This window comes from Entelurus aequoreus, linkage group LG02 (genome assembly GCF_033978785.1).
Source record: "Entelurus aequoreus isolate RoL-2023_Sb linkage group LG02, RoL_Eaeq_v1.1, whole genome shotgun sequence".
NCBI classification, from domain to species: Eukaryota; Metazoa; Chordata; class Actinopteri; order Syngnathiformes; family Syngnathidae; genus Entelurus; species Entelurus aequoreus.
This window is the reverse complement of record NC_084732.1, coordinates 35,618,970-35,635,279: the sequence shown is the minus strand read 5'-3', so window position 1 is coordinate 35,635,279 and position 16,310 is coordinate 35,618,970. Positions and strand designations below refer to the sequence as shown.

The following is a 16,310-nucleotide window of genomic DNA, read 5'->3' as shown; positions in this document are numbered from 1 at the left end:
AATGGGTCCCATTTTTATAGTCTTTGGTATGACTCGGCCGGGGTTTGAACTCACAACCTTCCGATCTCAGGGCGGACACTCTAACCACTAGGCCACTGATAGGGCAACAGGAGTAACATTAAAAATAATTATCAACATTTAAACTTGTTTTTTTCTCACAGTCGGTCAAAAAGTTCTATTACGTCGGACTTACACGTAAAACCAGTATGCTGATTTGTAAGTATTCATGAGCTGTTTTATGTATTCATTACAGCTGAGGATGGAGCGCTGCTCGGCAAGATCGAGAAAGTCAGAGTGTTGAGAAACGACCGCAGAGAAGGTAATTAAGAGCAAGATTACTTTTCTTGGTAGGAACCTCTGGGTGCTGTTCTTGCTCTCCTATCATCTGTCTTGGGATGAAGGTGTTCCGTTCTGGTGACAGATTGTGGATGTTTTTTTAGTTTTGTAACCGAAAGTTTTTCTACAGGACTGATGCGTTCGAGGGTTCGTGGTGCAGGTGCTGCCACTGCTCCAGTCCTCACCTTCCTGGACTCCCACTGTGAATGTAATGACCACTGGCTCGAGCCGCTTCTCGAGAGAGTAGCTGAGGTAAATGCACACACACACATCCACTGTGTCTTTGGCTGGTGGACTCTTAAGTATCTTTCCCACTGGACTGTGGTATTATACTATCACCTTAATAACATTTAACCATACACGGTTAATAAGGACAGGCATGAACAAATGTGCTATCTTTAGATTAACCTAATGTTGTGCTATGGCTTTGGACACTGCAGTGTTGCTCTATACTGCAGGGGTCGCCAACCCGTGATCGACCAGTCAATTTTTGGGACCCTACCGGTCGATCGTGAAAATATGAAAAATATGACATTAGTGACACCCCCACCCAGAGAGTGACCAAGAGACTTGCCAACAAGTACGGATTTTAACCCCTGAACATGCCCGCATGTCTCGCGTCTCTTTCTTCGGCCTCACATCCCGCGGCTCCCGAAAGAGCGGCCACACCCCCCGAGCACGGCGGCACACTTCAGCCGCTTGTCTCACAAACACGCATTGCATGACATGCACAAAAATCATCAAGCTGCAACAATGTATCAAGGCTGACTGTAGCAACAAATCACACATTTTCTAGCAACCAACATAAAACAACTCTTCCCCTCAACCACGACCATCATTGCTCGCCTGCGATGGGAAGCTAACGCCAAATGCTACAGCCCGTGAACATTGCTCTAAAGTATGGATTTTGTGTTGATTTATATATATGTACAAAAGTAAACATTGACGTGATGTGCAAAGGCAGTAATATATGATAAAACAGGGCAGCTGCTAAAGAAAGACTTCCCCATTTATCCCCTCTTTATCACACAGGAGAAATCCGCCAGGTGAACAGCTGATTTTACTACTTCTGGCGCTGACGTAAGACAACCATGTGACTCGCATCCCATATGTGAACATAGGATGAACACATATAGTACAGTACTAAGACTATACTGGCAATAAACAGTTAGCTTCTACAGCTTAGGTGCCCAAATTGTGACACAGTGGCCATCTGTGGTCAGTAACTCGTTTGTCATCGGTCATAGGCAAATTACAAAAAATAAACACCAGGAAAAATTGGGTGGCCGCGCCCGGGAATCATTTTTGGTGATTTAACCCCCAATTCCAACCCTTGATGCTGAGTTTCAAGCAGAGAGGTAATGGGTCCCATTTTTATAGTCTTTGGTATGACTCGGCCGGGGTTTGAACTCACAACCTGTTGACGCGGGTATATAGTTGACGAAGGGGTAGATCTTGCTTTGGTTTTTGGCTGAGACCAGGGATCTTGGGCTCGAAAAGGTTGGTGACCACTAGTATACTGTATTAGGTACACCCGCCCAATTTTAGGAGATCCAATACAAGAGCTGCATCAAAAAGTATGCATTCAATTACCCTCTAATACCTACTTTTGATTAGCACTGTTGGAGAGCTATTCATTTTGATGATTCATTTTTCCCCCCCTGGGATATTGGAGAGCACAGGAAAGTGTTATTCAAACAACGCAAAGATTTTTTTTGGTGGAATTGGTTCTGCTGAACATCTTTCATGCTACAAAAACTGTATCATGCACAAGTCGATATTGCCCTATTGTGATTGTGTACTGTACATTTCACCCCTCTGCTTTTTAACCTTAGAAACAGCTCTCAATAGTGATGGGTCAAACGATACTGAAGCATAGATCCCTTATAAAACACAAGGAGCGATACTGTGATCCTCAATGTGTGTAACACTTTAAGAAAAAAGAAAAAATCACGTGCTGTGTAATTTTACTGTGAAGCACCAAACTGTGTTTTTCAGGAAGTGCTTCTTTTCAGCTTACAAGTGACAGCTCGTACTAAAAGAAGTCGAAGGAGTGGTGGATTTGACATAGTTTTTTGTCATCAATGATCTAAATGGAATTTTAAAAAATTAAAGTTCTTTAAGTGTGCGATCATTTTAACTGTATAGCGCAAATTGACTGTAATTTCGGGACTATAGAGCAGACACACCGTAGTAAAAGCTGCAGATTTATACGTGGCAAAATTAATTATTTATACAGAAAGATTCTGTAAATGTTTATTTACAATTAATTGTTTCCAAACGGTGTCTGTAACACGGCAGTAAAACGGCTGATCAAACAAAACAGAAGTCATCAATGTTCTTCCTTTCCTGTTTACTATTTGGCTCATTGACCAGAGTTGTGTGTTTCATATTCACACCTATTCGTTTAGAAAAAACACAATTATTATCATTTGCTAACTATTAATTTTATTTACAGTTCAAATGTAGTAATTTTTTAAAACTAGAGGATGGAAATATAATGAATCAGTGCAGTGTCAATACAGCCAGTGAGTGTCCCTCACACTCACTGAGGCGTTATTTACCCATCGCAGCTCTTACTTGGTATGATGCTCTACAATTGTCCACCAATGCAAACTACAACCAAAATAAACATATTGGTAAATAATAGCTATCTTACAGTGTCAATCAAAACTGAGTTTTATCAGCTTTAAAAATTGATTTTTGTATTCAGTGTATTCAGCGTGGCTGTATGTATTTTAGAAGTGTTCGCCTTGTAAAGGACATGATTGTTCATCTTTTATCTTAAGTGGTGTTTAAGTGGTAATTACACCTTTTCTACACATTCTTGCTTGTGATATGGATGCCACATCCTGTCATTTGGCTTTCATTCATCCAGCTGTCTTGTAAGAAAAATACACTATGTAAGCCACTAAGCACCCTCAAAATGTCACTAACACACTAGAATCATTTCAGAGTGGGAGTGTTTTTGTGTGTGTGTGTGTGTGTGTGTGTGTGTGTGTGTGTGTGTGTGTGTGTGTGTGTGTGTGTGTGTGTGTGTGTGTGTGTGTGTGTGTGTGTGTGTGTGTGTGTGTGTGTGTGTGTGTGTGTGTGTGTGTGAGTGTGTGTGTGTGTGTGTGTGTGTGTGTGTGTGTGTGTGTGTGTGTGTTTTTGGTGTTATAAATACCCTGAATCACAGAGCTGCCATTTGCACCATCACATTTTTGGGTTATTTATATCTGCAGAAAAAGGTTTGTTTTTCTGTCCTTCTCTGCGCTAAGGTCAGAGGTCAGGGTTGCATGTGACATGCTAGCAGTCGGTGTGATGTAGAGCAGTGGTCCCCAACCACCGGTCCGTGGCCCGGTACCGGTCCGTGGATCGATTGGTACCGGGCAGCACAAGAAATTAAACAAAAAAAAACATAAAAAATGTTATATTTTATTTTTTATTAAATCAACATAAAAAACATAAGATACACTTACAATTAGTGCACCAACCCAAAAAACCTCCCTCCCCCTTTTACACTCATTCACACTCATTCGCACAAAAGGGTTGTTTCTTTCTGTTATCAATATTTCTGGTTCCTACATTATATATCAATATAGATCAATACAGTCTGCAGGGATACAGTCCGTAAGCACACATGATTGTATTTTTTTATGACAAAAAAAAAAACATTCCCCCCCCCCCGGTCCGTGGGACACATTTTCAAGCGTTGACCAGTCCGCTGTTACAATAAGGTTGGGGACCACTGATGTAGAGCATGCAGGTGTCTTCAGTATTGACAGTGTTCCGTAGAAGGGAAAAGTTCTAAATAAATTTAAGTGTGTTATGTATTAGTTGTTTTTTTATCCTTATGTGCATGTGGGCAGTCTTTCATAATTTGCTTATGCAGGACATGTTTTTTTATAAACTACTAAACTTGAACTCGTTAGATGAAATAAACAGTGATCTTCATTATCGATTAGGGTTGTACGGTATACCGGTATTAATATAGTACTGCGATACTAATGAATCATATTCTGTACTATACCGCCTCTGAATAAGAAATAAGAATCATATGTTTAATGTGCCGTAAGATTTTTTGTTAAAATAAAGCCAATAATGCAATTTTTTGTGGTCCCCTTTATTTAGAAAAGTATCGAAATAATTTTGGTACCGGTACCAAAATATTGGTATCGGGACAACACTATTATAGATCAACTAAGTACATCCCAATAATCTTCATTTGAAGTGAATTCCTATGTTTTAAGTTTAAATTGAGCTGTTTTAGACCTCTGTTCTGTCATTCCTGCATATTCTGCCTTGCTCTTTTAAATAATGAAACACTCTAAACAAGTGAGTAGAGCCATGTGTGTTTGTATCAGAATGTCTGCATCCTGAATGAAGAAACTCAACTGGAACAGTTTGTCTCTTATTGTTGCTCCGCCCACTTGCGCAATTGTTTTTTCAACCAAAAAATGTGTGGTTCCTCTCGCAGGGTGGAAAAGTGAGAAAATGACCGCTTTATTTCACTGTTTTACATCATAATCTTATAACTAGTGTTCATTATTAACAGCTGGGCTCTGTATGGGCTGTCATTTGTTGTCTAAGTCATGGGGGTTACGATCAATCTGGTGACCAAAATTGCCTTCTTTTCCAGGATAAGACCAGAGTGGTTTCTCCTATAATCGATGTCATCAACATGGACAACTTCCAGTACGTGGGAGCTTCGGCTGATCTGAAAGGAGGTACAGTATGTTGCATGGCTGCAACATGGCTGCATGCGATGTATTTAACGCTGTGTAGTTTCCAGATTTTTAGTGTTGTTGTCTAATCGAGAGATCCTCATTTTATTATTCTGCCAGTTTACTGGACAATCCAATCCAATCCACTTTATTTATATAGCACATTTAAAAAAACTAAAGTTTCACAAAGTGATGCACAGGAATTAAAACACACATTTAGAAGAGGGATAAAACTAAGGAGAGTCAATTGTAAAAAAAACCATTCAAGTACAAAGACAATACATACATAAAATAGACTAAAATCACGCTGGTTTAAAAGCGGAGGAGTAAAAATATGTTATAAGATGTAATTTAAAACGCATTTAAGAGGGAGGTGTCCGAATACCAAGAGGGATATTGTTCCAAAGTTTTGTAACCACAGCAGAAAATGCACAATCACCTCTGGATTTTAGCCAGGTCTTTGGGAATAGGAAACTGGTCAGCTGACCTCAGAGACTTTGTGGGGGTGTAAAGTTTTAAAAGGTCTGAAATATATTGTGGCACTAGTCCGTTAATAGATTTAAAAACAAACAATGACATTTTAAAATTAATTTTAAATTGAACTGGGAGCCAGTGAAGGGGTGCTAAAATGGGGGTAATGTGCTCATGTTTTTTAGTGCCTGTTAAAATGCGAGCAGCAACATTTGGACTAGCTGTAATCCAGCGATTGAGGCCTGGTTCACACCAATATAGAGGGAGTTGCAGTACTCCAAACGTGATTTAATAAAAGCATGGATTACCCGCTCAAAGTCATTAAAAGATAAAACTGATTTAATTTTTGCTAAAAGTCTTAGATGATAAAACTTGGATTGTACAACAGAGTTAATGTGCTGTTCCAATTTAAAATCATTGTCCAACTTAAAACCAAGATTTGTGACTGTGGGTTTAAAATAACATCTCAAATAAAATGCTTTGTGTCTTTGTGTGGATTTTTAGGTTTCGACTGGAATCTGGTGTTTAAATGGGATTACATGACACTGGACCAGAGACGAGCAAGACAAGGCAACCCTATCGCCCCCATAAAGTAAGACATACATATTTTAAAGGTCCCTCATTGTACTTCTTTTCAGCAATATCAAATGGGTCTGAGAGGTCCCACAATGGTGTATTGAAAATGTGTTGTCCAAATCTACTGTAGTCTTGATGCTGGAATTAGACAGTTAAACGTGCTTTCAGTAGCCGTATGGGGAACACACCATTTTGTATGTCTGTAGCTTTAATGCTAATGATCTGTTTGTCAGTGTGTGTGGCTCAAAGAAGTGCTATAGTGCACTATGTTCACTTTTTGCACTTGTTGAAATTAGCAATGTAACGATGATTGCGGTAAAACTCCTGACAGTTAGGTTCACTATTTAAAATTGAAATTATAGAAAAACCTGCACTTTGATAAACTCAACAGACTGACTGGCGCCAGCTCGCTAGCTTAAATGAAAACAAGAGACATTAACGTTTTCCCCCATTAAGAAACAAAATACCCAATCTAAACTTTACATAAAGACATTGCTGTCATTGCTATTCAATTGTACACATTGAACCTACAAGTTGTGCTCTCTTAGAACAAAGTGATCGTTCTGTACTCAGAGAAACTGAGACAGCTGTGTTTTTACATTGCGTTCAAGGACCGCTGAACAGAATAGGACGCCACAACGCCCGCCAGAAATATTGAATAATAATAAGAGATTTTATTTGTTCAGCATTTTTCTTTTAAATAAATCTTAAAGGGCTACAGTACAAACCAATATTTGAAATAATAAAAGCTCAGGCATTAAAACAGATAAAATACTAAGAATAAACACAATCAGTGAAGCAAGCAGAAGAAACACAAAACATGCAATATACTTGGTGTCTATTTTAGTTACTTAAAAAAAAAACTTGGCCAAAAGATTTCCTTGTGAGTTTTAGTACTTTTTGAACACATTCAACAATACCCCGATAATATTGATAACCGTGATCATTTTGGTTCCGATAACAATGATATGAAATGTTCACATTGTTCTATCTCTAGTCTAAATAGATGTTAGGACAGCACAATTTATCAAATCTAATCAGATTTTTTTGGCTGGCTTCAATAGATGAAGGTGATCGTCTGCAATATTAGCATTCAAAAAGCATGCTCTGTTGCATAACAAATTAGGTACTTTCACAGCCCATGGTGGCAGAAAAGCGACAGAGGCCAGAGGCCATTGTCTACGTGCACAGAGCTCCATGACCACACCTTCAGGCATTAGTAAACTTTTTCTGTGCTGCTGCAGCCGGTCGCCTTGTGTCACTGTCTCGACTTCAGTGGAGTCGAGCTCGGCATGCAATAATGACTGCAATACGCTGCTCTGCTTGTCTCCTTGGAGTCGCTCTGGCAGGACTAACGGCTAGACATCATGCTAAATAGTCTGGAGACACTTTTCCGTCGAGTGCCAACAATTCTCACCGGCCTGCAGCAGGGGTTTTCAGTTCATGATGTGCGGGCTACCTGCGGAATGTGGCTTTGAAAACCCCCGGCAAAAATTTATTTATAGACATCATGCAATGACAATAAGCTAAAATGTTAATTCTGGTAATGAACAAAGAGCATAGATTGGTCTTTAAATATACATGTACAATGACGTTTATTTAGCCTTTATATTACACTATTTTATTACAAATTACATAATGACGTCACATTCACACGCCACCGGGACCCCACTACAGCAAGTAGCTTGCCGACCGGTGAGAAACACCGTTTTACAAAACATAGTGAATAATCGTGATTTCAATATTAACAAAAAATAATAATGATTATTATTTTGGCTGCAATCATGCAGCTCTGATAAATGCTATTATACATATAACAGCGTAAGGTGTGGGACAGGAGGACACAAACATTAGCAACACTAGCGCAGCTGGTGAGCTACAGTGCTAACATTAGTTGCATTTTATCAGCGTGCGAGCTTAGCCTAGTCACTTATTTTAAGATGTGTAGCAAAGCTTGCTTTTTTACAGGGCTGTCTTTTTTACTGTAGTGTACATGCATAGCATCTAGCTTGAGGCGGGTCAGAGGTGGTGTCATGTCCATGATGATGGAGGATTTTTATTCATGATGTTAGAAAAACCAAAAAAGACTGTTTAAAAGCCTCTTTTTTAAAAAGTAGAATAAACAAGTGAGGGATATATTAGATTTTCCTTACGTTGAAAAATCCAGGGACACATACTGTTGGAACATTGATCAAGTATATTCTGCATGTTTGGGGCCCGTCAAAATCTTCAATGCTCACAACTTTCTTGTATCTCCTGTGTAATTGACCAAGACCAGCGTTTTCCTGACTTTTCCTGTCTCCCCTTTCAGGACTCCCATGATAGCTGGAGGTCTGTTTGTCATGGATAAGGATTACTTTGAGCATTTAGGGAAATATGACATGATGATGGATGTCTGGGGAGGAGAAAATTTGGGTGAGTGCAACATCAAGCCAGTTAAGTCATTAAGTCAGTAGACTCAAAAACTCATAATGCATTGTGCATTATATAGACACAAGTAGCGATGTTCTGATCAGGGATTTATGCTGCCGATTCCGATACTGATCATCCATGAGTGGGATCGGCCGATAACAATACCGATCATGTACTAACTGTACATTTTCCCATTTATTTACGGTGAGTGCTATTGACAGTGTAACAATATCAACACAATATTTAAACTAGTTCTGTGTTGTCTTTCATTACATACAATTTTTTTAGCAAAATAAATAAATCAATGCTACACAATAACTAAACAAAAGCAAAAAATACTCCATATAACTCATTTAAATTCTTTGGTTTTTGCCCTCAAAATCCTCCTGTGTCCAAGGAATTATTACTTGAGTTTGTAAACATGAAAAAAAACGACAACAAAATTGAGACAATAAAAATCTCTATCTAATTACTCTTGTTTCGATTATATACGGATACTACCTTTGGTATCAACACCACCAATTTATGGATCGACCCGTCCTCTTACGCTCGTGTACTGTCTGTGAGATTGCTGACATACCAATAGTTGTTCTTATATTATCCTCTCTGTAAACTCTTATTAATCTACTTGTTACTTTCCTGTTAATCGCTGCTTACTTTCTGCTGCAACACACTTCCATCTACACAACTTGAAACTTTCCTAAACACTTATTGGTGTTGTTTCAAGCTAGCTTAGTGGTTAGCTTTGCTATTGGCTTGCTTGTTCCTGGGTTGCTCTTGGTGTGTTACATGTTTAGCCTCATCCTCCAGTGATAATGATACTGAAGACACTAGAAAATGCAGTTTATATGCCGTGATGGAGATGATTATTATTCATTTGGGGGGGGTGTTCCACACTGTGTATTGAGTTGCTTAATTAGCTGCTGGCCACTTGTCAGCCAGGAAACCAAAATAAATACAGTCTCAGCCAGTCGGGATCGGTGTTTGTTATTGTCATTAAAAGACATGAATCGGTCATCACATATTTTCAACGAAAATCGGCCGATAGCAATCAACACATGATCGATCAGCACATCCCTAGACACATATAAGTATTTGGACGCATGGTCATTATAATGAATGATTAACAGTGTGCCTGTGGGAATTTATGTCCATCCAAAATAATGTTTATGAGGTCACTATCTCTGTTCTAGTTCATCCCAAAGGTGTTAAATGAGCTTTTTCCACACTAAACCAATCCTAGCATGCCTTTATGTACTTGGAACAGAAATTGTCCTTCCCCAAACTGTACCCCCATAGTTAGAAGCATACAAGTGTTAAAATTAAGTTTTTGGGGAGACTAAAAGGCATGTGTCTCAATACTTTTGTCCAAATACTGACTGTCATAAATCATTTTTCTCCCTAATCCAAAATAAATTACGGAATTTGTCACGCCCACCCAGCTGTCCGACGTTGGCCTTCATTCCTCTTTTATGGTATTTTTAATGAACTGAGACTATTCGCACACTTGTTTTTATCACTTTATTTAGATAAAGATGGGTCAAAGAGGGAACCTGACACTGTCTCCACACGGCAAACATTTATGAGGTGCTGATATCCCGCCGCTTTCAATAATACAATGTTGGTTTATTGGCCTGCTTGTGCTGTGTTTCAGAGATCTCATTTCGCGTGTGGCAGTGCGGCGGGAGTCTGGAAATCATCCCGTGCAGCCGAGTTGGACACGTGTTCAGAAAGCAACACCCGTATACCTTCCCTGGTGGCAGCGGCACGGTCTTTGCAAGGTAACACACACACACAGTAGACCGCAAGCTACCAATTACAGTCTCCCTTTAATGACCTTCATTAAGAGTGTTTAGGCAGTCAAATTCTAGTGTCGTGGAATGATGTCATTAGTTGTTAATGTTTGGCTGCTAAAGCCTAAAATCCAATTACACACTTAATATCCAGCAGTAACATTTTCATGCACCTACTGTTAATTAGATGTTCATTAAGCTTTTCTCATCTCATTTGAAAAAAGCATTGAATTGCACATGCATCAGTATGGTGCATACTTGAAGACGTATTTAAACTGAGCAAGTTAGTACCTGTCACATGAGCTAGTGCCCTCATTTAAAATATTCTTACCTCTTTTAGCTTTACAGCTGTCTGTTTGCACTCTTACACCAGTCTTATAATCAAGCCAATCAAATAGGTTAACAATTACAGGCAGAAACCAACAGAATTGTTATTGTGGAGAGTACAACTAAATAGTGTGCAATCCTATTCAGTGCAGTATAAATCAAAACAATTACCTCTGCCTGAATTGTACATTTAACTGCCTGATATAGACATAAATATTGCACAGTTAGTTATATTGATTTGTAAGATTCACTTGTGGGATATTGCACTGGCGGGCTACACTAGACTAAAGTCAGTGATTGAATAGGAATTAATTAATATAAGTAATCTGTTGCCTTCATAAAATGTTTATTGACTATACAAGAAATGTTTTCAGTAACATAATGGCATTCTTAACTGTCTTAAGTGTAAAAATAGATTAATAGTAAACATAAAAATGTTCTCGACAAAGGCGTGGCATTTGCCTCACATATCTGTCAAATGTCACACAAGTGTAAAGAGAAGTAAACCACTCTAAAATCTAAAAAACAATAAAACAGGATGTAAGTGAGCCACTGTATAATAAGTCAACCACTAGTAGTCAACATAACGACAGTAACACTGGAGGATTAACTTTAAAGATGAACACGCGTTGCAGATTTACCTCACACATGTATTTTATTTAACGCAGTCAGTTGTTACAAGTGTAAAAAGAAGTCGAACTCTGTAAAACATAACAACAAAACACTGCTTTAACTTTGATATGAAGTCGCGTATGGCGATGCTGGGGTCAGGCAATGTTTTAAGTAACATTTTATCATTCCCAATTGTCACACAACTGTAAAAAGAAGTTAACCACTTTTAGTCGTAAATATAAAAACAATTAAAGCTGCAAGCAGCATTGAACGGGCTCTCCAACCCCGTGCAAATCGGGGGTTATTGTGAGTTGGCGGGAAGGCATGACTCATGCGGTCACGTCCTTCCCGATGCCCCGACCCACCATCAAAAATTCAGGGAGATTGGAGCTTGTGGAAGGAAGTTATTATAGTTATAATTTTCCACCACAAGAAGGCCATGTTGGTGTCTATCAATTTCTAGTCATGATCAGTTACTGACCTTAAAGGGGAATTGCACTTTTTTGGGAATTTTTCCTATCGTTCACAATTTTTATAATAGACAAAAACACATATGTCTTCTTTTTTTTTTCATTCTTATTTATAATTATCAACTAGTTCTAAGTGGCGAGCAATGCAGCTAATGGGATCAATTGATTCTGCCTCTAAGTCACTTTAAAAATGCATCCAAAAACCGCCAACAATACTTCATTTATGTTCTGTAACCTGTATAATAACCAGGCTGTAGCAACATTGTTATTGTAAGAGCAAACACTGAGGAACTGTTTTTCTAGCGTAGTAACACATCGCCTTGTGACGGCATGCTACAGCATTATCCGTAAGCTAGCTTTTGCGTCAGCAGCTGAATGGCTTTTGAGTTTGTAATGCACAACACAATGCGATAGGACACCAATCTGTACTGACTGAAAAACATGAAGAATCATATTACGTAACGTATTAGCCCACATTTAATTTTTTGTTTGTACACAGCTAGCGTGACAGTGAATGTAGTTGTACATGACGTGCTGCATGTATCATAATCAATATTGCAGTGACTTTCTCGTTGGACAGTTTTCTGTTTGGTCCAGCTGGCCGTGGATGTTTCCAGTTGATTTTGATTATGCACTACATTTACGTCAACATGGCTTGGATCCAAGTTCCATATTTGCAGCGTCAAGTTACGCCGGTCCTCACTTTCTCAGCTTCCGTCTGCTCCAACGTTTTACCGTCTCTTCGTGCTCGCTTTTATAACCAGCAGATCATCCCCCATATATTCAGGTTCAAAAAGATAAGGTTGTGAATCCTCATTATCCAAAAAAATAGTCATCTTTGTCGTCTATTACGAAGTCTACCATGATTAGAACACACAGACATTTGTTTCCGGAAGTCTGAAGTGCGTTGTTATGGGAACGGAATTAAATGCGCTGAGGCAATAAGTTCCGGTATTGCTTAAAATGAACAAAATACGGTAAATATCGTACATATTACATATTGTTATGAATGTGTCTGTTACTATATATATATATATATATATATATATATATATATATATATATATATATATATATATATATATATATATATATATATATACTTGCAGTGTGTATATAAAATGTTGATGGAGGGTTTTGAAGTTTTTTTAGAGAGTTTTGAAGGCTACAATAGTGACTCCAATTAGACGCATCTTGCAAGAGGTTTTTTTTATCATCTCTTGAATAAAAATTTAAAAAAAGTTTTGTGTGTTCTTGTGTCTCATATTAAATTGTGAACGATAGGCACATTTCCAAAAAAGTGCAGTTCCCCTTTCAAGCCTCATATCAGTATGGAAGGTTTAATGGTTGATGGTGAGGAGCAATTTTTTCCGCCAGGCTCCGCCCAACGACGAATGGGTATGAATACATTCTAACCCATCCAAAAATTTAAGGCGCCACAAGGCCTCTCCCTCTACGAATGGGTTTGAACAATTACTGACCCATAAGACACTCGGGGTGTCATCATCATTATGATTTGTCCCAAACAGGATCAAGATCTGAATTTGTGGAGCTGAGTTACAAATGTTGAAAGTTTTGTGGCGAACTATCAGATCAAAGTTTGGTGCCGTGCTACATCCTAAAGCGTAGGCAAAATTCCATAGCAATTTATCATCGCCCATCCATTTAGTATCTGTCATTTTAACCGTGGCACATTTGGTCATTGTCCCTAGGAGGAGTTTGTTAGACTATGACCCTATTTCTGGCCTGAAAATGGCCGACGAAAACCAAGATGGCCAACTTCCTATTTATTTTTAAATATGGGTTCTTGAGACTTTTATGTGTATCCTGCTGAAGATGTCTATCATGACTGCTGGAAACTGGTGGTAGGGACACATTTTTCAGATTTTCAAGGTGCCGCTACAGAGTCAATTTAGAAATTTTATTTGAGACCCCAAAATATAAACATTTTCGCCTGACTCGCCTGCATCGGTGGGTTTTTGTGCATGTTAAGTGCCTCAAAAATGCGATCGGAGTGGGAGAATAATAATATTGTTAACTTTAATGACAAGGATGTGTTGTAAAGGTGTGTTGCAGAGTCATCTCACACATTTTTTAACACTGTCCAAGTGTAAAAAGAAGGTAACAACTTTGCTATCAAGTGACAGCGCTGTAGATTTGCCTACCACATCTCATATTTTAACATTCAATATCAGTAGCTGCCTTTCCATTACCCCTAGAAATGCGCAAAACCTAAATGTCACAATAAGAAACTAGTAATGGAAACACCTACGGTTCAAAAAACCGTAGGTGTATATTGCACTCCAATGAGGTGGTTTTTGAAACGTTGCGATATTGAAGTTTTTCGCAATAGCATAATGGAAACACTTGTCGCATTTAGAGGTCACTTAAACACCGAATGGGCGGAGAGCCAATGCAGGACAACCAGGGCAGACAGGTCGTCTTGGTCTCGCTTCCAATCAGTCGGCTGGGGGAGAGCAAGGTGGCACCGCTGCACCGGGCCGTCACGCAGGTACCTTCCCCGTAATAGAGGTCGACCCACATGCTCAAAGAGACCCACATGTCCGAACAAGTGTCTAGCGGGCCGTAAGGATGTTGCTTTTGAGCGATCACCCGCTGCCTTCGTCTTCTATTGACACCACAGCAACAGCGGTGGCTGCAATATCTTCCTATCTTTCATAAAGGGGAGTTTTGCTGGATGAGATATTCTGAGAATTACAGCTCATGGTGCAAAACCGTAAACACCCTTTACTGGAAACACCTACAAGTCGCACATGTACTTTATCGAAATTTTAGAAATATCGCTTTTATTTTGCGAAAAACTGCAAAGCAAACGCAGCTATTGTCACACAAATGTAAAAAGAAGTTAACCACATTAAAAATGCAAAACACTGCCTTAATTTTTATATAAACTTTAAAGGGAATGTTTTAAGTTTTATCCGACTAGGTGCTCACTTACATTTTAACATGTTTTAGCTAACACAAAATAAGTTAGCCAGCGTTGATAGAAAACGATAAAATATTACACAGGTGTCAAACTCAAAGCCCCGCATGTAGCTACAGTTCTTCTTAATTGTTAAATTGTTCTAATGCGACAATCAATTTTTTTTTTTTGGTCATTATAACCCTTTTTGAAATAAATTCTACAATAACTTACCTTTAATATTTGCTTGTCACCTTGACTTGTGAAGCCAGAGCAGGTTGTTAGTAAGAAATAATAATAAATCAAAGGGCAATTGTTTATTATGATGATGCAACTATACTCTACATTTAGATGGTTGTATTAGATATGTTCTGCAGGTACATGTAGCCCTTAGAGGGCAGCTAAATATGTGATGTGGCCCAAGATGAACATTAGTTTGACACCTCTGCGATAAAACAATAAAAAACACAAGTATTCACTTAAATGACAAATGAGTATTGCGAAAGTGAGTCACATCACACATTTGCCTTGTACATCTAATTTTTTTTTACTGTTTTCCTATTTTTTCAAAGTGTAGAAAGAAGTTAACCCCTATATATTGTAAAAATAACAAAACACCTTGATGTAACAATGATATCAAATGATAACACTTACGGGTGGCGATGTATCCAATAACATTTTAACTAGAGATGTCCCCAACATGGGATCGGATCAGAGCTGATATTTACCTTTTTTAACTGATTGGCATCGGCTATTGAGCAGCCGAGCCCAGACAATCTTTACCGCAGTTGTGTGTCTCAGTGTTTACAGGCTAAAGATTGTACTCACGTGAAAGATTTCATTAAAATGGATGGGAGGCACAATTGCATTTCTGGATTCCACACATTTGCCAGAAAACCGGCTCAAAGTTGACACCATCTTGCAATGAATCCACAGCTCAAAAACATATCTAAAATACTAATCCTTGTTGCATTTACAGCAAATAAACAAAGTGTCTTCCAAGTAGCACTATCATTAGAGGGCGAGAGCAAAAGGAATGGCTAAACATGCTACACACACACACATACCGAGCAGGACGAAAAAAGAAGCTAACCGCTAATGCTTCAATGTAAAGTAGGCGTGATCGACCCAGATGTTGATACTTTTATTATCTAGTGTAGTATCAGTATATAAACGATACTTAAGTGATTAGATTGATATTTTCTTTTACTTGTTCACATTATTAAAAAAATATATTTTTTTGGTGGTTTTTGTTTTGGTTTCAGGCAGTAAGTGGATACAGGAAGGCTTTGAGGGCAAAACCCAAAAGATTCAAATGGGGGCCAGTAGTAGTTTTTGGTTTGTTTAGTTACGAGTGATTCTTCATTGTCGGCTCTTCCTATCATTGTGAAGCAGAATTCACCAAGCGTTGTATGGTTCACCCACTAATAAGGAACGTGAGCTGGGTTTAGACCGTCGTGAGACAGGTTAGTTTTACCCTACAAGCCACTTTATTTTGTAAAAGAAAATTGTATGTAGCATTCAATACTACACATTTGATACATCATCTGATTTACAAACATACCAGCAAAGTCTAGATTTAATGAAATAAGTTTTATAAAATTGTGTTATTGTGTTTACTTTAGTTACTTGCTGTAAAACATTTTTAGTTCTGATATCTATTGTCAAAGTAACGTATCAGGAC

The 16,310-nt window shown here is 38.5% G+C and overlaps 1 protein-coding gene across 1 annotated transcript in view; it reads left to right on the top strand.

Annotated features, from left to right (window-relative positions):
• galnt2 (UDP-N-acetyl-alpha-D-galactosamine:polypeptide N-acetylgalactosaminyltransferase 2) overlaps window positions 1-16,310 on the top strand; it is a 175,233-nt gene that overhangs the window by 136,086 nt on the left and 22,837 nt on the right. The window contains exons 6-11 of the mRNA XM_062025962.1: window positions 254-319; window positions 467-588; window positions 4,958-5,045; window positions 6,018-6,105; window positions 8,401-8,504; window positions 10,156-10,282. Of these exons, the coding sequence (XP_061881946.1) occupies window positions 254-319; window positions 467-588; window positions 4,958-5,045; window positions 6,018-6,105; window positions 8,401-8,504; window positions 10,156-10,282 (595 nt within the window). The remainder of the gene's footprint in view (window positions 1-253; window positions 320-466; window positions 589-4,957; window positions 5,046-6,017; window positions 6,106-8,400; window positions 8,505-10,155; window positions 10,283-16,310) is intronic.